At 57.0% G+C, this 24,628-nt stretch overlaps 2 protein-coding genes across 2 annotated transcripts in view; one reads left to right on the top strand and one right to left on the bottom strand.

The window, feature by feature from the left end:
* SLC9A1 (solute carrier family 9 member A1) overlaps window positions 1-16,511 on the bottom strand; it is a 31,009-nt gene extending 14,498 nt beyond the window's left edge. The window contains exon 1 of the mRNA XM_074162151.1: window positions 16,208-16,511. Coding sequence (XP_074018252.1) covers window positions 16,208-16,511 — 304 coding nt within the window. The remainder of the gene's footprint in view (window positions 1-16,207) is intronic.
* Window positions 16,512-22,841: 6,330 nt separating this feature from the next.
* WDTC1 (WD and tetratricopeptide repeats 1) overlaps window positions 22,842-24,628 on the top strand; it is a 28,716-nt gene continuing 26,929 nt past the window's right edge. The window contains exon 1 of the mRNA XM_074162156.1: window positions 22,842-23,130. The gene's annotated coding sequence lies outside the window, so the exon portion shown is untranslated. The remainder of the gene's footprint in view (window positions 23,131-24,628) is intronic.

Here is a 24,628-nt window from a genome sequence, read left to right as displayed (position 1 = left end):
CTGGGCTCCAGGGTCTGCAAAGCACCGAGACCACCCTGACCTGGCGCTCACACACTATTTTGGGGTGGTAATGGGTTGAGGATGTGGGGCTAAGCCCCAGGCGGGGTGGAAACGGAACATTTTGCAACCAGCTCCCAGGGGAAAACCCATCTCAGGCTCTCAGATTTTGGCTGCAGCTTCTCTCCGTTTATCCCGGCCCCCCCAAAAAAGCGCTGCGTTCCTCTCTTCCCCCACCGGACCATCGGCCGCTGCTGCAGTTGCCCAAAGATCAGCCAGGCTTTGCTGATTGCTGGTGGCCTCTGGCACAAGCCTTGTGGGACGTCTGAAAGCTGCTGAGAGCGTGTCTCAGCCCCGCTGTGCACCCTCCCTTGTAAAATAGAGTAAAATCCATCACTCTGCCTGCAGAGACAGGGAGCGAGGATCCTTGGGAAGGGCACGGAGAAAGAGCTGTGTGCGCCCGGCACCGGCACGGGTACCAGCCGTTAACGGGGAAAGTCTCCAGGGAAGGGGCTGAAAATTGAACTTGCTGGAAAGGAATTAAATAGCTGGTGATTTACACCTAAAAATAGAGCGAAGCCTCAGCTCGTGTCACCCGGCGAGGGGAGGTGGTAAAACCGGGAGACTTAAATTACAGCCGTTGCGTCTCCCAAGCTCCAACGTCACCTTCTGCCCCGAGCCTCCAGCCCCACCATACACCACCTCGGGATGGCACAGGGGGGGCTCTGCCGCAGGTCGGTGGGAAACAAACTGCCCCTCGGCTTCACCAAATCCTTCTCTGCTTCACCAAATCCTTTTCTTTCTGCTTCCCCACGGAGCAGAGCTTTAATGCAGGTCCAGGTCTCCCGAGTGCTCTCCTGCAGCTCTCTTTGGGCTGGTTTCAGCAATTTGGCTTGGTTGGAGCAACCTTTAAGAGAAGTATCCAATGGCTTCAATGTCCCAAAACGGAAAAGCTTGGATTTTCCACCCCAAAATGATATTTCCTGGTCAGAAGTTGACTTTTTTTGTTTTAAAGATACAGGTACACAAAGAGCTCCTAAGCAAAACAATTTCCTCCAGATCAAACCAAATGTTTTGTTCAAGCCTCATTATTTTCTTGTCGCTAATTACGAAGAAAAGCCAAGAACCAGGACGGTAATTAATTTATACTGCTTTTTGTGACTCACTGAGTTAATGCAGATACCACCCAGGGGCCGGCACCCACCCAAACCTCGCCGTGGGCTTGGTGTGAGAAGCGAGCACGGGGAGAGAGGGGAAAAGCAAGACACCCAGCACTAATTTTGGGGGGGTCGCTTTCTGCACCCCAGCCACCCGCGGGCAGGGGGCTGCGACCAGCCTGATGCTCAGGATTCAGGTTAAAATCCACGAGCATCCTGCGCTACATTGAATCCTCCTGGTATTTTCAGTCTGCAAGAAGTTGGGATCCAGAATAACTATTTTAAGCCGGGCACATCCACATGGGATGCAGGAGGGGAGGGGGAAAAAGCCCTGGGCTGGGTCCCTGTAGAGTCCATCCATCCCAACACAAGGTGCCCAGCCATGATTGTGACCAACTCCCAGACCTCAGTTCTGAGCTGGATCCCACCCAACGCCCCTACAAGCCGCGTCACTGCAGTAAATAGCCATTAATAGCCGTTGCTAGTTGCCGAAGGTACGGTTTTATTTTCTCTTGGTGTGACGTTAACGTTCCCCTTACCTCCAGACCTTGCTCAAACAGCTGGGTCCCACCTCGCAGCCGCTGAATTGCCCCTTGTTTTCCCTCTCTTCCTCCCATACTGCAAACAAACTGGGGGCAAATGGAAATTTCCCTGCGATAGGGAGACGGAGAGCTGCCTGGTACAGCCTCCAGCTCACTCCATCTCGTGTATTCAGCCCTAACGCCCACGGCAAGGCAAGCGTGCACCAGAAGGTGACCTGCCCGGACCCTGCCTGCTTTGCAGAAGATAAGAACGGCGTTGATAGCATCGGGCCAGCCCACGAATGAGTCAAAGACCTGAAAGCTACAGAAACAAAAAGCAGACACCGCCGGGTACCAGCCCGCGAGAGCCTTGCCGCAGCTCAGCGCGTCGGCCACGGCGAGTGATAACTCGCAGAGCTTGCCGAGGACTCGTGCAAACCGGCTTGGTCGAGCTCTTAAAGTGAGCAAAAACCAGCCACGTTAGCAAAAGCGAGGCGGTGCCGCCGGCGCAGCATCGCAGCCCTTCATCCCAGGCAAAGGGCAGGCGGCTTCTCCGCATCTCTATGGGCGGGAGGGGCTGCGGGGGGGGGTTTGCAGCAGGGCTGCCACGGCTGATGGCTTCCCGTTGCACCATCCTCCCTCTGCAGCAGTTTGCGGGCATGTTCCCACTGGTGGGCATCCCCTGATGGGAGGGGAGACAAGTCTAGACACCCTGTACCCCTCAAGGCTGCTGGAGAGAGCAGGCTCTTGCCTTTCCCGGACCTTCTGGTCCCCTGGGCAACCTTCGGGGAGCAGAGCCCGCACCCCAGAATAGGATAAACAGAGAAAAAGCTGCAGCCAGAGCCTTCCTCCCCGGGAGGATGCTGAGAGCTGCCCCGTGCACATGGGGGATGGATGCCAGGGTATCAGCAGGAGCGATGCTGGCCTGGCACTCTACAAGGGGTCAAGGGGAGGACGGCTCAGAGCTGGTCTGGGGTACGAGGCTGTGCTGTTTCATGCCTGGAGCCTTTCAAAGAACACTTACTTGGAGCCATTTCATGCATTTTAGCTGTTACGAAGAACAACCAGCGGTGGGGACCGGCAATAACAGGAACGGGTCTGGTGTGCTCTTGGCACCAGCCTTTATGGCAGGGCGCATTGGGGAGGGTGGGCAGGGGGTACCACTCCTCCCCACGGCTGAGGGCATAGAGGGCGAGGAGCTGAGCTACGCTGGCCACGAGCCCCCCTGCGGCAACACCTTGTAGGAATGTGCCTCTGAGTCCACATCATCATGCCAGCACCTTGCCTTCCCTTGGGGTGCCAGGTCAGTCCCCCTTGGGGTGCCAGCTCAGCCCCTCCTGGGGTTCCAGCTCCGCCGAGGGCCGTACCAGGCATCGCCTGGCTCTGAAGGGATGCGGGGGTGCCAAACTTCACCCCCTGCCGATGCAGCCCCCTTCCCAGCTGTGGGTAACGTCAGCAGATAAATAGCCAAGGATGATGACGGCACCACCAGGAGACCACAAGGTTGTCCTTTGAGTGTCGGGCCGGATTGGGGGACCCAGAAGCATCCCCAAAAAGATGAGCAGCCTGGGGGAACGCAACCAATGGTGTCACTGCAGCAGCGGGAGTCACGAGCCGCATGCAGATGAGCCCAGCTCCCTGCCTGACCTGACACCCCCCCAAGAAGCACAACGCACCCCTCGGCAAGGGAAATCTCATTTTCTCTGCCCAGAGCCCTGCTGGAAGGTCACCGGGGCGGAGGAGGAGGAGGAGGAGGAGGAGGATGCTGCGCTGCAGCCATGTGAAACGCCGGTGTGGCAGGACCTCGATGGCAGCGCTGCAGTGCTGCAAAGCGGGAGGAGGATGCAACGCTCCCAGGCGCGCAGGAGAGCCGTGAATCATCCGCAGGCACCCTGGATATCAGCCTGCCAGGATGGGCGGACCCCCCCCTTGCAGAGAGCCGCTGTATACGCTTATAAACAAGCTGTTTACGCAGACCCGGAGAACTTCCACGACAACAAGGAGACATCTCTTCCCTGGGGCCGAATCCAGACTCAGCACCAACTCGTCCCTCCAGCCACAAAACCGGGGATGGGGGGCGGGGGGGGGGGGCTTCTCCTTGATAAGCAGTTTGCCCGCTCAATTATTCCCCACCGTCCGAAGGGGTTGTGTCCCTCTCTCTTCCGGGGGCAGCTCAGGGAAGCCCTCCGAGACCTTTGCACGCTCCAACGCCCGGCGTTCCCCGCAGCCCTGCAAACCAGACAGCAACCGTTTGTGCCCGCGACTTCGCGGGGAAGTGCCAAACGGCCGGCAGCGATTCCTCCCAATTAAACCTTGCCGTCCCGACCCAGAAGGTCTGGTCAGCCGGGCGAGCCAGCGACAGCCCGAGCGCTCTCTAATCTTCCCCCCGTGCCCTCCCCAACCCTAAAAGATACGCTAATTAATTAAGATCAACCCAACCTAAACAGTTGGCTCCGCCGTGCTGCGGGGAGCAGCTCGCAGCAAGCCCTAATTGTGGCGCTGGCACACGTCAGCGGGAAAGGGACCCATCCTGCTCCCACGCAGCCTCTCTGGGTGCTTTCACCTCTCTGGGTGCTTTCGCTCCTCTTAGGCTGAGGTTTAAGTGAGATTTAGCTTAGGAACCAGCCTGCCCAGGGTTCCAGCTCCTCCCGGCAGAGCCGGCCCTGTCCTGGGGCACCCCCTGCAAAAAGCCGGCTTTGGGGGGAGACCCGTGTCCAGGAAAACCTCCCGAAAACAGGCAGGGAAGTGCCAGGTTGCCCTCGCAGGCAGGGCAGGGCAGGGAGGAGCGATCGCTGCCACCCTGACTCACCCACCCCTGATTCAGCTGCCGACTCACAGGCAAGCCTGAAAAAGCCTGGGTTTTTTGGTGTGTTTTTCCCCTCAGGTACTTCACACCAGGACGCCGGCATGGCCCCACGCGTAACGGGCAGCGGTGGCACAGCGGGCAGACCACAGGCAGGCTCCTGGGAGCATCCGTGCAGGAAGATATCCTTGAGGGTTCACCTCGCGGAAGGTGATGGGCACCACAGTAGCCTTTTGGGACCAACGTCCCCCTCCAACCAGGCTGAGATGGTCCACAGCCGGCCACGCGCCCAATGGCACCGTGGTTGGGTCGAGAGAGCACTCGGGAACACACTGGGGATGCCAACCACGCCAGCATCAGCCTCCTGGGAGGAGAAGGTGCCCAGGCACTGCCATAACGTGCCGTGACAGCAATCCACAGACAGAGATGTTTAGTAGAAACACTTGAATATTGTTTTTTCGAGAGCAGGGAGAACCGACGCAGCAAAGGCACGTACCCTCATTTTATCTCCGAAGCACTCACAAGAAATTAACAGATCAATTGGGAGTCTTTTATAGAGCTGGTATTAATTTCCTCCCAGCTGTAAAAAGGAAATGAGAGACAAAAGACATTAAATGGACTTGCCCAAGTCCCCAAGTGAACGGCGTGAGAGCTGGTGTGAGATCCCAGCAGCTCCCAATTTCCAGTCCTACGTTTAGATAATGCTTCTCCTTCAAATCAGAAGAAAAGCCAAGGACACTCTGCAAGAAAAGCAGATATTAAGAACGTCCTAATTGCAATTAAAGACTGAGAAACCCATGGCGCCCTGGACTGTCGCCCAACAGCTACAGCTTTTTAAACAGGGAGGAAAATGTGGAGCCAACGGGAGATGCTGGGGGAGCAAGTGGTGATGGCTTGGGAGGCTTCAAGGCTTGGTCCCATCACACCTTGAAGAAACCTCTTCCAGTTCCAGCTTTGCCCAGCTGTGAGCAGAGCAGCTCCTCCAGCTCCAGAGCTGTGCCACCACGAGGTGCTGCAAAACCCAACCTTCTCCTCCAGAGGAGCTTTGAGGAACCGGTTGAGGGTTTGGCGCTACGTGCCAAGCTGGCTATTAAAAATCTCCGGTGACTTCAGGGTATTCCGGCAACCCCAATCCCCCCCCCCCCCCCCCGACTCGGTGCCTACATTCCTCTAACGGGCACGTTAACGAGGCCGCTCCCAAACCACAGGCTGAGATTAGCAAACCTGTTTAAAGCCTTCAGGCAGCTCCACGCAGGGTTTTTCTAAGGCGGGACCCTGTGAATCTTTACCAGCCTGTGGCATCCGTCCAGCAGGGGCTGGGCACGCAGGAACGGAGGCACACAGGGACAAACTGCCACGCAAATTCCTGCTGCTGTTGCTCCAAGGCTCACGTTAAGCTTTCTCCACCATCTCTGGATGGGTGCATCACGCAGCCAAGCCAGCAAGGCTGGGCTCTCCCTGGCACGCATCATTTATCCCGAAAGACGGAGTTTTCTACAGGGCAACAGCATCCTCATTCGGGTTTATATCCTTCAAAAGCACCAGAACGGTGACAGCAGCTGGACTCGAGCGTTTTGAGGAGGCCTAATAAAAGAAGGTCTAGAAAAACTGCTTATGCTCCAGGGAAAGGGGGGTCGGGAGCTAAACATAACCGCTCACCAGCCACGCTCTTCCCGGATCGCTTCAGCCGTCGCAGGATGCGCTGGATGCCACGAATAGCTGGGCTAGGAGGGGTCGGCGCTGCACGACGGCCTCAAGCTGGGGGATTTCTACGATAAAACCACCTGAATTATTTTCTACGTGGTGCAGAGCTAAACTTCTCGCTGTTCAGCGCGGGTATTGAATTGCTCTGGAGCAGAAGGTACTCAGGGCGATGCCAAGAGACGGTACCCGGTCACCCAAAATAAAGGCGATGGTCGCTCTCCCAGCTCCGTGCCCCTCAACCCCATGGAGCGGCATCTAATCCATGGCTCCCGCTGGCCCTCCAAGCCTCGGGAAGAGTTAAAGCTGAGCCAGCCCAAGGTGACCAGGGACAAACTCCCCAGTGCAGAGCAATGCCAATTGCCCTTCCCAGGAAGGGCAGATTTCCTACCGGGAACACGGGCAGGAAAGACAAACAAAAGCTTTTCAGGAAATAACCTGTTGGTCTCCACTCCGACGACGACGGGGCGGGAGGAGGTAATTGCAATTATCACTGATTACTACCGGGCTTCGCGAACCCGGACAAAGCAACACGACTCGCAGCACACGCCAGCAGCGAGACGAGAGCCAAGGCGAGCACCCGCCGACACCTTCGCCTCTTCCCCAGCTTTCGGCCACGTGGAGATTCCACCGGCTGAGCCCACGCTGGTGAGAACCCTCCCCGTCAGACACCGTTCCAGCCTTCCAGCATCTCCCCCCACCCCGAGCCGGGATGCAGGCGACGCTATTTCACACCCAGCCAAGCTAACAGAAGTGCTCCCGGGAGCAGATGCTCTCCCTTCTCCGCGGTATTCACAGACAGGAGAGGAGCCCAAACGTTGCAAAGCGCTTCCCCCACTCCCTCCAGGGACCGGGGCTGCCGTGGGAAAAGCGCTCCCAAGGGAAACTGAGGCACTAGCAGGGCTGGATACACCAGCTCTTCTCTTGAAAGGCCTGCGCGTGCTTAAGTCTGTGCCCATGGCATTTGTGCTGTTAAAACCTCCAGCAGCAGGGTGGGAAGCTGCCGTCTCTCCAAATCCATCATTAAGATTTAGCATGTCGTGACTCCGAAATGCCGAATAATTCCAGGCACTGAAAAAAAAAAACCCGCAGTAAATCTGCAAAAGGGAGTCTGCTCCTGCCGGTGTCTTGCAGGCTCGGTAAAGAGAGGGGAATTATTTCCCTACCAGCACCCTCTATTAAGCAGAATTGAAGAGCCGTCCCTCGAGGTTGATCGCATTGCGACTTTCTGGAGACAAAGCCCATTGATGCTCTCATGTTTATGAGTCACTTCTGGGCAACCCAAGGAAACGCATTTGTTCTCTTCCGATTACAAAAAGTACTCTGCATCCTCCGGCTTTCCGCTCGGGGATCTCAAAACATCACCTCCACGTCAAACAAGTCCCTACCCTGTCCCCACCAAATCCATCCCGCGGGTGGGTCAAGCTTTCTTGGGAAGGAACCCCAAGCCATGGGGTGGCGTACCCCCAAAGGTGACACACCACCGAAGGTGACAGGCCTCCAGATTTATTCTCACTACTCCACTCCAAGCAGCCGTCACTCTTCGCTCTCGCCTTCTCTGACAAACGGGCAGCGGCGTGTGTGTGCGCGTGTGCCCGGCTGTCGAGCTTCTCATTTCATTTCTTCCTTCCCAGGCAGAAACACACGCGTTCACCTGCCCAAGGAAAGAGCAGAGGAACAGAACGCGGCAAGATAGCCATCCCTCAATTAACACAGGACCGGAAGACGTTGGGAAATTAGAGAGATAAGCAAGGTATCAACCACCACGTAGAACTAGACGGCGATCGCACAGCTTGCCTAAGGCGGTTTATCAGCCGCAAGGAGGACCAAGCATCGATACTTGGTCTGAGCCAAACCATCACCACAACTTCCCTGCTCCTCTGCTGTTCCCTTTGAGGCTGGTCGGCCCGGATTTCAAAACACCCCGGCTGTTATCAAACCTCCACCGGCAGCTTTGAGCCGCCGATGGGCGAGAAGGAACCGTGGGCGACCCCGGCAGCCCAGCGAAACCAGCGCCGGGGAGAGGTGTAACCCAGCTCCCTCTCCGCTCGGCGAGGCTGTGTTTTCACAGAGCATTCCGGATGGATTTCAGATTTTTTATTTGAACAAATTAAGCCCTGGGGATGCAAAAGAGAAAAGAAAAAAAAAAAAAAAAAAAAAAGAAATCAAATGTTTACAAGGCAGCTGCAGTAATTCATCCTCGTTATTGCTTACTTTTAAAGTTTCCTCTCTCAGTCCCCACGGCTCCAATAGCAAAGGACCGGCTCCTGCATGACCCTGGGACAGTCTCTGCAGCCTCCACCACCTCCACAGTCTCCAACCAAACCCCAGGACTCGCAGGAGGGAAAAGGGAAAGGATTATGTTAACGAAATACTCCTTTTGCAAGCCTAACGAGCCTCCGGTTTATACAAATGCCATTGAGATGTCTCTCTCTCTTCTGCAGGAGGGGGGTTCCAGTCCCTTGTGCCCCAGGCTTATACTCTCATAACCCAAAGAACGACGCTCTCCCCTTCCCTCCGTCACCACCCGCTTTCCCCTTCTCCTACAAGTAATTCTCAATCCCCGAAGGACTCTGTTTAGCCGTGCTAATTGCAGGCAAAAGACTCGTTCTCCACCCCACTAATTCCCAAAGGAACTCCCCATCACCTCTGGAGATGGTGGATAAGCCGCGGTTGGGTGCCTGGGCAATTTGGGACTGAGGACACGAACCAAACCAGCCAAATATCGGCACGTTCTGCTTCTACCCCATAAACCACCCCAGGAGGGGTTGTTGGAGGTCTCGGGGGTGGGGGGGGGAACACACACACAACCACCCGACACCTCCCTGCAAAGCCGGGCCAGCATCCGTCTGGGCTACGGGTGTTGCAGGACACAGCGAGTCAACACTCACATCCCAAATTCCACCTGCAGGCTGTGGGGGAACCAGCAGCCTGTCCCCTGACCCCCGGCTGGCGGTGTCCAAGCCTTCGTCAATAAATGGGATGAAAGAAGACAACAAGCCCTTTGGTTCCTTAAGGTCCAGAAAGCAGAGCGGTGAACCGGGCACCACCGCGGGTGACAGGGTCCCTGCAGGGGGGGGGCAAAACCACGGCTGCAAACTGAGCGTAATTCTGCTTTAATGGACATTAGGGCTCACCGGGGAGGTGTGGGTTGTGATTTCAGACAGGTTCAGCTTTTCCCACTCCACCACCATCCCGCGTTTCACAGCGGGAACCTTTCACTCTTCCAGCCCTAATTAATCTAATGGTTTTCTCAGAGCCGAGGAGGGAACAGTTTGGATGGTTTTTTTGCTCAGACACCAGCAACGGGTAGATCGGGGTGGGGGAAAAAAATGCCGTGGCTGTTCCTTCCGAGATGGCAAAGCAGAGAGAAAGGGAAACCAACCGACTTCATTCCTCGACAAGGAAGCAGGAATGCAACAAGTCTGCATTAGAAGAGGCTGTTTAAATTCATTATCATGACAATTTACACTTTTGTGGCACCAGCTGCATCAGTATTTCAAAATCCTTTCCGGACAGTTATTCATCAAGGCTCGATTCCGCTGCAGAGCGGCCAGCAGCTCACCAATACAAACGGGGAAATGTTTGGGGTGATCTCAGACCACACACCACTCTGGTATCTGCAGCCCACACATGAAATAAAGCCGGGGCTGCCTCTTGCGAGCGGGGCGGGTTTGAAGACAAACATTTCCCGGAATCCGCATCAACCAGTCCAACGGATCCAGAAGAACCAGCCCATGGAGCCTCCGGCGGCCCTTCCCACCAGCCAAGCTTTGCCGATGGCCGTCCCCAGCGACTCCTGCCCGGCACAGCCCTGCCTGGCGCCCGCGAGAAGCCAACCTTGTGGTGGCAGAAGGGAAAGAGAGATAACCTCCAGCAGGCTCATCCCCTACGTCAGACACACGTATTTCCAAGGCGATGACGAAGGCTGGGGTGACGCGTGTCTTCAAACGCTTCTTTGCTGTCCCCTTTCCAAGCCTTGCAGGCGGCACCGCTGTCCCCAGGCTTCACTCTGGGGTGTTTTCTGCCACGTCTGGTCTCCGGATCCAGTTCCTGCACCCTGTGCCACCACCGCAACAGGTTTCTTATCCCTCTTATCTCCCCTCGCCCAAACAAATCATAGAATCATAGAATAATAGAGCGATTTGGGTTGGAAGGGACCTTAAAGATCATCTAGTTCCAACCCCCTGCCCTGGGCAGGGACACCTCCCACCAGACCAGGTTGCTCCAAGCCCCCTCCAACCTGGCCTTGAACCCCTCCAGGGATGGGGCAGCCCCAGCTTCTCTGGGCAACCTGGGCCAGGCTCTCACCACTCTCACAGCAAACAATTTCTCCCTGAGATCTCATCTCAATCTCCCCTCTTTCAGCGCAAAACCCTTCCCCCTCATCCTATCACTACGTGCCCTGGTAAAAAGTCTCTCTCCAGCTCTCAGTCCTCGAGTCCCTGACTCCCAGGTCTCTGTAAGACCTCTGGGGTAGCCCCTCCAAAAGCCCCGGTTTCAGGGGAGGGATGTGGGCTGCTAAAAGCATTCAAAAAGCTCCCAAGTGTTTTAGCACCCAAATCTCCCTGCCAGCCAGAAGCCGCCAGCATCTAAAAATGTTTCTCTGGCAGTTTTGAGATCGTCCTTGCTCCTTCCAGCACAGGAGCCACCCCACCGTGCCCAGAGCCTCTGCGGCTCCGCAACCCTTCCTGCATCCGTCACTCTCTTTTTTGCTCTCCTTTTTGGAGCATCCGTTTTGCTCTCCTTTTCCCAGCTCCTATCACCAACCCGCAGGCACCGGGAACTTCCTTAATCTTGCTCCTCCCCAGACACCAGGAGCGATGGGGACGGGTCGGCACCGGCCAAAGGCAACGACTGCTGCAGGAGCAGCACCCAACACCGGAGCCTGACGCCGGGATACCCCGTAAACGGGGCTGAGATGTGTCACCAAAGCACCCCCAAAGCAGCAGCGTGTCCCCACGTAACACACCACCGCCGGCAGCTTTGGGTTGCTGTCCTGGGTTGAGCGACACAGGACTAACTTTTCTTCTCATGCTGGGGAAAACTGCACTTTTAGAAGACTCTAGTGTCTGAATTTGGGAAAATATTTACTTTATAGCCAGCCAGGCTCTGTGGGATTCAAGGTCTTGGTGTCTTCGAGCCTTGTCTGGTGCAGGATCAAGGAGGAGCGAGGCCAGGGCATGGACCCAGCCTGGCCAACGGGGTTATTTCATACCATGAACCTCACATTCAATATAAATTAGGAAAGAAAATCTCTCCCTCGATGGTGGTGGGTCCAGAGAACTCCTTGCCCCGGTGCCGGACCCCTGAGCCCTTCCCTTCCTCCCGAAGCCGCAGCGCTCGCAGGGTCCCACATTTGCTGTCCCTGCTGGGAATGCACAGCTTCCCGCTGATATAATTCTAACTATAATTCTTGTATATTTTATACCAGTATCGGGATTAATACTGGTTCTTTCGTATCACTGTTAATTATTTATTCTTATTCTATTAAGTCTATTTATATTTCAACCCTCATGGGTTTTTTGTGTGCCCCGATTCCCCTTTCCGGGTGGGGAGAATCACAGAATCTTCATGGTTGGAAAGGACCTCTGGGGGGTCATCGGGTGATAGAATAATTGTCTAAATGACAATAAATTGTTATGGGTTTTCTCAAACCGTAACAGTTGCCTTTCTGCTCGCTTGGCACAGACCCTCTCCCCGGCTCGCTTTACACCGGCCCCACAATCACATGGTGACAATTTTTCTGCAAAAAAGTCCCGGGGTTGGCGCTGGCTGCCATCGGAGGGTCTGGAGGGAGTGGGGGAACACCCTGGACCGGCCCCAACCCAGAGAAAACTGAATGCTGTGATGGAGGGAGAAGAGACAGAGCAACGACTCAGTGATGGCCACAGGCTCCAAGCCCAACCGGAGCCCCCGCGTCGGGCAGCGAGCGAACGTCTAGCGTGCGCCGGCGAGCAAAGGCAGGGTAAGGGAGCTCAGCTGGGAAGCAGTGCCTTGCAGGGACCCTCAAGTCAAGAAATCAAGTCCCTGCTACGCTCTTGAGCTGCGAGGTAGAATGGCCAAGGTGCTCCAAGGAGGCTGGGAAGGTCTCAGATGCTGGGGAGCCGGTTGGTGCCGACAGCCGGCGCCGCAGAGAGACAACAGGGCACGTCTCCATGGAAGGATGGAAATACGAGGTGTGCTTCGGAGATAGAGGTAACCCCAACTCTTCTCCAAGGTGGGGCTGGTGGTTTGCAGTAGAGCTCCAGCCACTGGGCCCCAGCCCGTGTCGGCACAGCCAGCAAAGGGACCACTAATCACAGTCGGTTATCTCCATTCCTGACTCACTTCTTCCCTTTCCCCTGAATCGGAAAAATATTTACAGTCCAACCTGAATTGCCCTGAACGTCTCCTGGAGCCCCGTGAGCCAAAAGATCAGTTCTCAGAGTCAGGAAAGAAGTTTCTTGTGCTGAGAGACACACACCACCCCCCCCAGCCCTTCCCTACCACTCCGTGGGCATGGTGTGAAGGAAACCCTTCCGATATCCTTGCAAAACCTTGGAGATGGGCACAGAGGGCTTCCGATTTGGATGCTTCACGAAGGTCTAACCTTCTGCAGCCAACGCAACAGGTTGGGTCAAAGTCTGGTTGCAACCCTCAGCAGCGAAAGCTTCTCCAGTTTTACTGGCAAAGCCAAGCCACCACCAGATGTGGTCTGCACGGAGCTGGTGGGGCTTGGGAAAGGCATGGTTGTAGCTGTTCCCTCACACCCTCTTCTCCTACACAGTCTTAAAATACCACGTGAGTACTAAGTAAGGCAGCCAGCACCAGTCTTCCACTCCTCTATTGGGATTAGCAAAGCAGAAACAGCCCATGCCTGCTGGACACGCTGGGGTGACAAGTCTCTCTGTCCCCACAAAGCCACCAGTGAGTCCTCCAGGAACCAACCTCCTTTGAGTCATTTTACAAAAACCGCATCAAGAGGGGAAGGGCTCAGCTCACACCTTGGATTCCTCAAACTCACAGTTAGGGCTGCTGGGGAGAGGATAAATCACCTGGAAGGGACAACTCCGGGACTCATTTAAGCCTGAAGATCTGCCTGAAGTGTCAAGAGCGATGAGGGGAAACTGAGCAAGAGGACAAGGGTCAGGATGCATCTCCTGGCCCAGAGAAGAGCCTTGTAAGCACTTCTGAGCTCCTCTACGTGGTCACCCTGCACTACGCCAGCGGAGGACACTCAGAAACCATTCACAGGGTTGAAGACAAGGGTTTTGCAGCAACACGTGGCTCGATCACCAGCCCTAACCCAGCCCAAGGGGCAGGCTGAGCCGGAGGAGAAGCCGGGGAAGGGAAGTTGGGAGGTGCCAAGCTGTCAGGCACACCCCACGCTGCACCAATTCCCTCTCTTGGAGAAAAGAGGGGAAACCTCAGGGTTTCACAGGGGTTGTTCCGATGCAGCAATACGGACAGGGAGGGAGAGAGGAAGCGCTGCAAATTCCTGCTCTGCTCATCCTCCTCCTTCCCCTGTAACCTCGATGCTCCAAACCCTGTCGGATTTAGGGAGCCTGGAGACGTGTGTGCCTCATCCTGCCACGGGAGACCGACTGGCAGAGGCGTGCAGCAGCACCCGGTTGTGTAAGAGCTATCCCTGGCTGGAAAAAAAAAACCAAAAAACCAAACAACTTGTATTTTGCTGCTCTTGCACAACCTCTTCTGATCCAGGGCGGGATCGAACAGGGACGGTGTTTAGACACTGAGCAGGGAGATATTTTTGCAGGTCATGAGCGGAGGGAGCCTGAATATTCAGCTGTACCAGCCACTCGGGGACTCCGTGCCAAGACAACATGAACAAGCAACGTTACCCCCTCGCTCTGAGGCACCTTCAAAACCCTGGAGGGGAGCCCAAGGAAAAGGATGCCCCGGGACCGCTCTGCCGTCCAAGCCCCTCTTAGAGGCGTAGGTATGATTTGGGCATAACCAGCATCCCTGGAGCTCTGCAGATCACCTGCCATCATCTCCAAAGGACCCTTGCCAAACTTGCACGGCAGCTCCTCCTAAAATATACCCCTTCAACGCCGCGGTCTTGCATAATACTTTTAGCACGTAAGAACCGCCGGGGCTCAGCTCACCGCCAGAAATAACTTTTCCCTGCAGCACAAGCGAGCCCTAACTTCAGGCAAGGGCGGAAGAAACGGCTTCACGCAGCGCTCCGGCGCAGCGCCGACGGCGGAGGGTGCCCGTGGGAGGGGGTCGGCGATGCCCCCGCGCCCCCCACCACCTACGTCCCCGGGGAGCCGCTTTACGCTGCCCGTTCTGGTGTTTTCCAGCGGTGGTTTCTCAAAGCCAGCTCTGAGCAGGGCCGCAGGCCGGCGCCGTTAGCCCCTCCTTTCTCCACCAGCTTCCGCACAGATACTTCTGATTTCATCACTCGGTGCTCTGGGAGGCAGGAGGATCAAGAAAATGCAGTGCAATAGCCCCGAACAGCTAGCAGAGGTCGCTTAACACGCGCTGGGTGAGCCCTGGGAAAAAGGGGATTTCGCCGGCCGCGTTTCCTACGGAGAGGCACCTTGTCGTTAAACCTGCCTGGAATCATTTCGGGTAAAGCCGGAAAGGGATAAAACCCACGGATCCCGTCCGCTTCCACTCCGCCCCGACCGCTCGGTCTCAACCAGACAGGCAGGAAGCCTCCGGGTCTGAAGCGTTTGAGCTCCTGCGCCTACATGTAAATAAAACACCCAGGAGGGACTATGAAAATGGGGCTTTACCTGCCCACGCACGCTCACAGCAGGCTGGGAAGGGGATGAGGTATTTTGAGGAGAAGCTGGGCAAGGAGGAGCTGAGCTCTTGGGGGTCTCTCGGACCCCTCCGGGCCGGGCCAGGGCATGGTTTCCAACAGCCACCAGCTTAAAAAAGCTCCCAAAACAAGATTTGAACCGCCGAGCTGAAGCGTTCCGTAAGGAGCGCTGCCGTTAGCGTTATTAAATCGCTGATGGTAATTGAGGAGGAAAATGAAGGAAAGGCAGAGCTCCCCTTCCTCCCGTCACCCGCTCCGAGGCAGGAACAGGCAAACATTTCACCTGCCCTCTTGGCTTCATCGCCACCGAGGGGACCGGGACCAGCTGGACCCTTGCACGGCCAGAGGCCGGGTCCGAGGCGCCGGTGCCAGCGAGCGGGGAGCAGTTACATCACGTCACACGCTTTGGGGGTAATTCGGTTGGTATCGATCCAGCTGCAGAAGTTTGGAAACCACTTTGTCAACAACCCCCACCCTGGCAGACCGATGCTTTCCCAGAGCGGGTCACGGCAGTGGGTGACTTTTGCCAACCCGCTGGGAACGCTCATCATCTTTAATGCAGGAATCCTCCGGACGCTTTGCAGCAGAGCCTGCGGAGGGGGAGGAAGGGGAGGCTGAAGCGCTGGGAGATTTTTAAGTGACTTCTCCAAGGTTACAAAAGGCATCTGTGGTTGAGAAAAAGGAAGCAAAGAAACAAACTGGATGCTTCCTCCCTGCCGCTGCCTGAGTGCCAAAAGGAGGAAAGGAAACCTGGTCCAGGCAGGGGATGGTCAGGGGTTGGAGAGCATCTTCAGCCCCGCTCCCGGACAGCGGGAGGAGCAAGAAGGAGCCGGGGTGCTGCTCCCCTGGCTGCCAGGCCTACAGCTGAGACCCAAGGTCGTGGGGAGAGCGGTGCCCACCCCTGCCCCGGGGTGCCTGGGGGGGGGTTTGCATAGGACGTGCAGGGCAATTTGCCCTGGGATACTGGGGGGTCCCACCCTGCGATGCGCCGGGAGCTCTGTCCTTGGGATGCTCAGGGGGTCCATCCTTGGGATGCTCCGGGGGGGGGGGAGTGTATCCTTGAGATGCTCGGGAGTACCCATCCCATTCAGCCGGGGGGGGTCCCACCCTGGGATGCTCAGGGGGTCCCTTCCTTGGGATGCCAGGACGCCTGCCCCATGAAACCGGGGGACCCTCCCCGGGGTGCTGGGGGGGGTGGTCCCTCCCCAACGCCCTTCCCGGGGGGGACCCCGCCGCGTTGCCGCCGACCTACCCAGCTTCATGAGACAGGCCAACAGGATCCAGAGGGAGATCTCGAAGGGGATGCGGACGTGCTCGTAGTCGATGCCCAGGACGGGGAAGGCTTTGCGGGGCTTGGCGTGCCCCTCGCCCGAGCCGTTGGCCCCTTGCTTGTTCAGCGGGTGGATCTCCTGGGCGGAGGCGGGGGGGGCGGGGGTGAAGCCCCCCATCATGTCCCCCGGCAGCGGGGCCGGTTGTTCCTGCGGGGGCTCGGAAGCCAGCAGCGGCCCCAGCAGCAGCAGGGCCCAGGGTAGGGCGCGCAGGGCCGCGGCGCCCATGGCGGCGGAGGGGAAAGATGGTGGTGGGGGGGACGGGACGGGACGGGACGGTGGGGCGGGGGGGGGGTTCGGGCGGGCGGCGGGGCCCGCCGGCGGGCGTGGGGCAGGAGCCGCCCCGCCGACAGCCGGAGCGCTGCTGGGGCGGCCGCGGCGCCGGGGCTCATCCCACCCAGAGGCCGGGGCGGCCCCGGGGAGGAGGCAGGGGCGGAGGCAGCGCCGGCGGCGGGAGGAGGAGGAGGAGGAGGAGGAGGAGGAGGAAGGGGAGGGCGGCGGGGACGGTGTCGGGGGGGGACGGACGGGAGGGTAGGGGGGCTGGGGAGCGGGGCTGGGGGGAGGTGGGGGTGCGGGGAGGGGGGCAAAAGGGGGAGAACGGGAGCGGGGGGTGCTAGTGGAAGATGGGGTGCAGGGCACAGGGAGTGCGGGGAGTGGGGGGGCAAAGGGGGAGAACGGGATCTGGGGGTGCTAGTGGAAGATGGGGTGCAGGGCACAGGGGGTGGGGGGGCAAAAGGGGGAGAACGGGATCTGGGGGTGCTAGTGGAAGATGGGGTGCAGGGCATAGGGGGTGGGGGGCAAAAGGGGGAGAACGGGATCTGGGGGTGCTAGTGGAAGATGGGGTGCAGGGCACAGGGGGTGCGGGGAGTGGGGGGGCAAAAGGGGGAGAACGGGAGCTGGGGTTGCTAGTGGAAGATGGGGTGTAGAGCAGAGGGGGAGTGGGGGGGCAAGGGGGAGAATGGGAGCTGGGGCTGCTATTTGAAGATGGGGTGTCTATGGAGCTGGGGGCTGCTGTGGAGGGGGGAAACTGGGGGTGCTAGTGGAAAATAGGGTGTAGGGCAGAGGTGTTGCAGGGAGAAGGTGGGCAAAGGGAGGAGAATGGGAGCAGGGGGTGCTAGTGGAAGGTGGGGTGCCCTGCAAAGCTGGGTGCTGCGGCAGAGTGTGAGGGGGTAGGATTGGGGTAGCACGGGAGCTGGGGGAGCTTGTGCAAGAGGGGGTGCAGGGCAAAAGGGGTGCATGGGTATGGGGGGGTGCGATGCAAGGAGGGGCGCAAAGGTGGGAGGAAGGAAGAAGGCAAGGTGAGTGCTACAGCAAAAGGGGGTGCCTGGGGGTGAGGGGGTGCCAGCATAAAGTGGGGTGCAGCCAAAGGGGGGAGCAGAGAGGTGGGAGGGTGCTCAGGCAAAGGGGGATCCAGCTGAAAAGGGGGTGCACGGAGGAGAGGCAGGCAGTGGAGGAGGGTGCAAGCCTCAGAGGGGGTGCAGTGCAAGGTGGGGTGCAAGAAGCCAAGGGGGGGGCAATGCAAAGGGGAGGTGCACAGAGGCAGGGGGTGCTAATGCAAGGCTGGGCACAAAGAGGCACGGGGAGAAGGGGGGGGGGAATGCAAGGAGGGGTGCACAGAGGTGAGGGGGGTGCGCAAGGAGTCAAAGGAGCCCTAATTGAAGGGCAGGGGGGTACAAAAGAAATGGGTTTTGCAGACTGGTCTGGTGGGTGCCTGCTGCTGGGGGCGGGAGGGGGAGGAAGTGGGGTGACCCCATGCCCAGCAGTGTGGGGGTGGCAGGAAGACTGCGGGTGCACATCCCAGGCACCTTGCAGGGGGGGCAACCAGGGCTGGCAGGGCACCCTAGGCCTGTTGGGGAGAGCGGAGCGGCCACCTCCCTCCCGTGGCACGGAGACATGGATCTTGGGGAGGGGGGGGGCGGACAGAGCTCTGGGGTGGTGGGATTCGCAGAGCTGGGAAGACCTGGATGGGAACGGCGGCTCTTCTGGCCCACTGTGGTGCTGTAACCCCATCTGCGCTCGCTGGTACCGCCGTGCCCTTCGCCCCGGTCACCAGCGTTGTCTGAGTCACCAGGAAATCTGATAAGGCTCTAATAAAACCACTGGAGTTGTGTGTGTGTGTGTGTGTGTGTGAGAGGGGGGGGGGGTGTTGCTCGGCACCCTGCGACTGGGCTCAGCCACCCTGATTTCTTGGCTCCGTTACCGACTTTCGGGAGCGTCACGTGGGTGTGACCGGAGCAACCAAAACCGGCGGGAGTTTTGAACTGATTTATTAGCTAAATTCGAGGGGCAAATGAGCGATTTGGGAAAGATGTAGGCGCTAATCCTCGGGGGCAGCGGGTGTGGGGCAAGCACGGGCCCTCGAGGTGACGCCTGGCGGCTAAAACTCGAGCTTTGAAGGTTACATACACTTGCTGGCTGGCATCGGTTGTGTTCTTCTTTTAGGATGGCATCGACTCCTGAAGTGCCAGCGGTCGGACGCGCTCGGGGAAGGCTGCGGGGAACGCGGCCCTTCGCCTCCCCGGCAGCCGGGTGGGCAGCGCCGCAGCTACTCGGTGGAAATCACCAACAACAAACGTGACCCGTCAATTAAAAGTGAATCACCAGCCCGAGCAGGAACCAGCTAGGTGTGTCACCTCCTCGCTTCCGCTTGGTTATGTTCTGGATAGTCAAAATTAACCTGTTTTAGCAATTAAGCGAAAAATCCCGAGGGTTTTCTCGTTTTGAAAGGGCTTAGTCATATCTGGGTGAGAAGCTCAGGCTTAAGACGATGGCAGCTCGGACGTGCTGCGGTTGAGGCAGGACCATGCTCTGGCAGCACGCAGACAGCGAGAGACTTGTTCAGGAGAAAACAACCGGGGGCTGGTTTTCTTTCAGGATCAATTCCTAGAAGCTAAAACCAGTACAGTGTTCCCGTGAAATAACTGGGTCAGATTTTTCCACCTCCCGGCGCTTGGATCGATCGGCAGCCGTGGTGGGGAGCTCTGGACTTGTCTCGTACCTGGTTAAGTGTTTGCCGGGAGCAGGGTGGGGGGAGGAATGCAGCAGCAAATTAACTTCTTGCTGCTTCGGTAACGAACATTCCCAACCTGCTTGGCTGGAGGATACTGGTGGGACAAGGGCCTTTCAACCTATTGAACTCCGTGAAGGATTTCGGTCGGTGCAAAATCTTGACAAAACTGTAGGATTTTCCTGCTTCCTGCGGATGGGGAGACGGAGACCTGGAGACATCCAATTAAATCTGTGTTCCCAACTTAATCCATCAGTGCCGCAGCGCTCTGACAGTGGCCAAGATCCCCGTCGGGGCCTTGGGGCTTGAGCTGCCTTGGGGCTTTATTTTTTTTTTTCCCAGTTATTTGTGTCTCCTACATTAGGAGAGTAGTCCAGTCTCCTCCAGCTTTTCATGGCCCAGCTGAGATGTTCGCTGTGATTCTTGAAACTTGCACCATCTTCGCACCGGGAGGGAGCGTAATTAGGATTAAGCTTCTTACTCTGCAAAGGGAGAGCAATACAACCGCACAAACAGGCAGAGGGAGCTTTAAAAATGTCCCATCAAGCAAATTACGTAAGTTATAATACACCAGAGCTTATGCTGCTGTGTCTCGGAGAGCAAAATGAGACGCTGTGTATATACCTAAGTTCATAATGGTCTTCCTTGGCTACTGGAAATACTTCACACCTCCTGCCTTCGAGCAAGCCGTGCAGCTGGGCACCTTCTCTGCCCCAGACACCGGCGTTTTCCCTGCTCCTCCAGGCCACGCGAGCGCACGGAGCTCCATGACACACTAATACAGCACCCAGCAAACGCCCAGAGTCGTGTTCACACGTAAAGCATGCAGAATTCAGCCCTCGTATTGAGAGAATCTTCTGCGAGGCTTTGCTGTTCCGTAGTAGCTTTGATCGGAGGGGCTAAATATTTCTTTTTTGGCACATGTTAATCATCAAAAGGTAAACGTCATTTACATTGCACGGGGAGGTGAACCCGGGTAGACACCAAAAGGGAAGTGTTTTCTGAAGTCGTACAAGGGATCGGCAGCAGATTTGCTCAAAGAAACCATGGTCTTGTGGACCATGCTGGCTACAAGAACGTTTCTATACATTGGTAGTCCATTTCTATATTAGACCTATCTCTTTCTTTCTCATTCTCTCTGCATTTAATGGCTAAAGATGAAACTCAGGACCACTGTCTCTCTCTCTGTTGACACTTTGCCTCTGTTCCTCCATCCCCGCTTGCAGCTCATAATCGCCCGAGCAAAGAGGGTGCAGGTCAGGCTTTCTCTCTCAGTCAAAGGGTTTTCTTTTTCTCTGGTCTGTCCCAATAAACAGCCCAGGGAAGTGGGAAATAAAGGATGCATGACCCTAAATTTTATTTCAACGGCTCTAGCCAAATCATTTCAACCTGCAAACAAATCCTAGTCCAGCTCCAGCGCTCGCTGGCCAGGTGTCTGCAGGACAAACCGTGTTGCTTGTCTCACAGACTAAGGTCTACATCTTATGAACCTGTGTATGTGTGTGTTGTGACTTCCTAACTATGGCCTGGGGTGTAAAACTTCACTTTCTTGTGAGTTTTCTAAAGCTTTGCACTGAATTTTCTTTTTTTTTTTTTTTTTTTTTTTTGCACGTGCAGCATAAAATGAGGACACAACAGGAGACGTATATTTACTGGGAGCATTAAAAATTGCCTTCTGTGGTGACAGAAATTGTTTTCCCTCAAACACTGTGAGAAGAGCAAGTCCAACCCTCAGGCAGTTTTATTCCTTGTACCTTTCTTTGGCTGGAAAACCCCGCAGCTCTCTTTCAGGAGGATACTCTCCGAGGTGGTGTTTATACTGCAGGAGGTTGGGTCCTGGCAGGAGAACGCCTTGTTTACATTCCCCAAGGTGCCTCCGGTGGCCTTTGAGACTTGCAGCGGGAAACTTCAGCTTTGACAGTCAGCACCAGCAAGTACCCCCAGTCCTCCTCCGCTTCAGCCACTGTTATGTCTCTCTGTCACCAGCGTGGAAAAAAAAAAATCAAGCTCCTGTGCCCCAATTTTCTCTCCGTCAGCAAGTAAAACTTCCATGTCAAGGGCATCTGAAGCCTGCCTGATTTCTGCGTGGAGCTTTATATCCCCATGAGGACGGCATCTGAGAAAAGAAGATAAAACCCTGTTGTAAGGATGATAGTGATGGATCCCGATTATTATTTGTTTAATTAAAAGAGTCTGGACAGATGCAGAGGCAACAATTAACAATTATCTTCCGTCAAGAACTTTGACAACAGCTGAATAAGTTAATGGGTTCTGAGCTGGAAGACAAATCATTAGAGCTAATGGTTGGTCTGTCGTTTATGAGGCTGGAGGTGTACAGAGAGCTCTCCCGCTTCCATGTAATCTCTGATTTAAGGGGCTTTTTCCTCCTCCTTTTAACACAGAATAGGCAAGTAGCAATTTTCTGCTGTTGTTGTGCAGCTGGGATTATCTAGGAGCCATGGAATTAAGTTCTAAATGAAAATTTAAACTATTCATTACACTTTATTAATAGACTTTGGCGTGTTTAATTGTGGAGATAAATTATAGAGAGATGAATTCATAACTTCTGGTTTATTTTACACACACACACACTCCTTTTCCGGGGTTCGTTAAAATAATTAGGACTAGCAGAGGTGGCAGCCTTGCCTCAGCCCCAAGGTCTGGTGGCAGTGTCCCCCAGGGCCAGCAGCGGCTGGAAGGACAAGGCGAAGGGAAGGTTTTTTGCAAACACTGCCACCCCCTGGATCTTTCCACAGATATTTTTTTTTTTCCCCTAGAAAAACTTAACTTTTTGCTGCCTGGGGGGAGCTGTGCACTTCACTTCTACCGATTGCTGCTGGAAAGACCAACCGTTGGTGGGCACAGATGACATTTTCCACGGGGACTTGGTCACAATCTGCTGCCTGTGGGTTCTCACCATGAGCTGCCTGCAGAGGCACCGGCCTGGCAGCCTCCTCTGTAAGAGGGCAAGCTATGCAGGATGGCTGCTGGCCACAGAGCCATGGGAAGTGGTCCGTGAAGCCCAAACACCCATCGAGGCCGTGTCTGAGGGCCGGTGCGTGAGGCGGCTGAGGCCCAGGCCCTGCTGCAGCCTGCACGCTGAGGGGATCCAGGCTCAGTGAGTGCTAGTTTTTAGAAGCCCCCGGGTTTGGGAAAGGGGGAAGGAGGAAGGGGAGCGGCGGAAAGGGCTGACGGGAGGGGCAGAGGGATGTGGCCGGGCCCTGTGCCGCCATCGCCGCGGGCCGAGGCCGCCCCAGGCAGGCAGCCATTGCTCTCTCCGCCGACTACAACTCCCAGCAGCCCCTTCGCGGCGCCACCTCCCCCTCCACGTCGATTGGCTGAACTCCCTCACGACGCGCTCCGCCCTCTCCCGTTGGCTCTCTGAGCTGTCAATCACAGGGTGACGGCGGCCGGCAGGGCAGGCCGGGGAAAGTATTCTGGAAAGCGACTTACGCCGTTTGCGCGGGGCCGGGGTGGCGGCGGGTGCGAAGGGGGTGGTGGCGCAGTTGGCGTGGCGCATGCGCAGAGGGTGCGCGGGGAGAGCGGCGGCGGGGGGGGTGCTGCTGAGCCCCGGACAGCTGGAGGGGGTAAACAGGGGAGGGGGCGGGGGGGGCACGGCCGGGGCCTAGGCCGGGCCGCGCCTGAGGGCCCTGCCCGCGGCCCGGGGACGGTGCCCGCCGCCTGCCGGTTCCCTCTGGTTCCTTACCGCCCCCCTCCGCTCGGTCCCGTTCTTTTCGCCTCTCCCTACCTTCTCCCCCCCCCCCTCCGCCCTCAGCCTCGCATGGATGGAGCCTCGCAACTTCCAGCGCCCGCTGCGCCCGCACCCGGGAGGCCTGACAGGTAACGGGCCCAGCGGGCCCCGCCGCCCCTCCTCCCTGTCAGCTATCCCCCCGCGTACCCCCTCCCTGTCAGTTGTCCCCCCCACACCCCCTCCCTGTCAGCTAACCCCCCTCACACCCCTTCCCTGTCCGCTCCCCACCCCCCCGTACCCCTTCCCTGTCAGCTAACCCCCCTCACACCCCTTCCCTGTCAGTTGGCCCCCCACCCCCCTTCCCTGTCAGCTCTCCCCCCCCCCGTATCCCTTCCCTGTCAGCTAACCCCCCCATACCCCTTCCCTGTCAGCTCTCCCCCCCTCGTACCCCTTCCCTGTCAGCTCTCCCCCCCTCGTACCCCTTCCCTGTCAGCTCTCCCCCCCTCGTACCCCTTCCCTGTCAGCTTTTCCCCCCCTCGTACCCCTTCCCTGTCAGCTCTTCCCCACCTGTACCCCTTCCCTGTCAGCTCTCCCCCCGCCCCTTACCTCCCTTTCTTGTCAGTTTATCTCCCCACATCCCTTGCTCTCCCTCTCTTTCCTGTCAGGTTTCCCCCTCTTTCCTGTTACCCCCACCCTAGGCCGCATCAGGTGCCCACCCCCCCCCCCATCTCCCTGCCAGGCTCCCCCTGCTGCTTTGCCAGGAGCCTGACCCCCATCCCTCTTAAGAAGCCCTCCTTTATCCAGCCCCCCCCACTCCCAGTACCTCATTCCCATTTTCCCCATCCCTTCTCCCTGCCCTCCCTCTCTTACCAGGCATCTCTCTCCCCCCAGCCCTGTCCATATTCCCATCCCCTGGCTGGTACCTGCCCCACTGCCAGGTTCAGCCCCTGCCTTTTGACTTTTCCTTTCCCCTTCCCACTGCTGGCACTGCCCTGTCCTCGCTTTCTTCTCCCCTTTCCTAAGGGCTGACTCTCTCCTGCTCACCTTTCCCTCGCTAAAGCCTTCATGTGAAGCTCTCCCCTGCCCCAGTGGGTGTCCTGCAGCCCCTTGGAGAGGAGATCAGCCTTTCCTCTGCCAGCGTCTGCTGGTTAAACTCCTTCCTGGAGCTGCTGGGCCATGTGAGTCTTGGTATCAGGCTGTTAGTTGTGCTGGGCTGAGGTGTTGCATCTTCCTTTTCTTCCTGTGGATGGCTGTGTCAGCTGGAGGATGAAGGGTAGAGGTAGGATGCCAGCTTAGAGGGCTGCTGCCTGAGCTATAACTGTCATGTGGGCCAGTGTCTCTGGGCATATCAAAGTTTCCCTGATACTCTGGTTCTGGGTCTGTCACGTCTCAGGTCCTACCTCTTCTCCTGTCCACCTCTGTTGTGAGCAGCTCCTTCCTCTGTGGTTGGCTGGCTCTGTGTTCCGAGCCATCTGTCCTGGGGAGAGACTCCTGCTCCTGGCAACTCCTTCAGCTGTAGAAAAAACCTTTTTACGAGGTGTCTGCTGCTAACCAGGTCATTTCCTTCTGTTTCTCTAGGTTTGTTAAAAAAAAAAATCTATCTGTCTGTATGTATGTATTTTAATTTGATCTGTGACCTCTTGGAAA

This window comes from Numenius arquata, chromosome 21 (genome assembly GCF_964106895.1).
Source record: "Numenius arquata chromosome 21, bNumArq3.hap1.1, whole genome shotgun sequence".
In the NCBI taxonomy this organism is placed as follows: domain Eukaryota; kingdom Metazoa; phylum Chordata; class Aves; order Charadriiformes; family Scolopacidae; genus Numenius; species Numenius arquata.
This window is presented reverse-complemented; position numbering and strand designations above follow the sequence as displayed.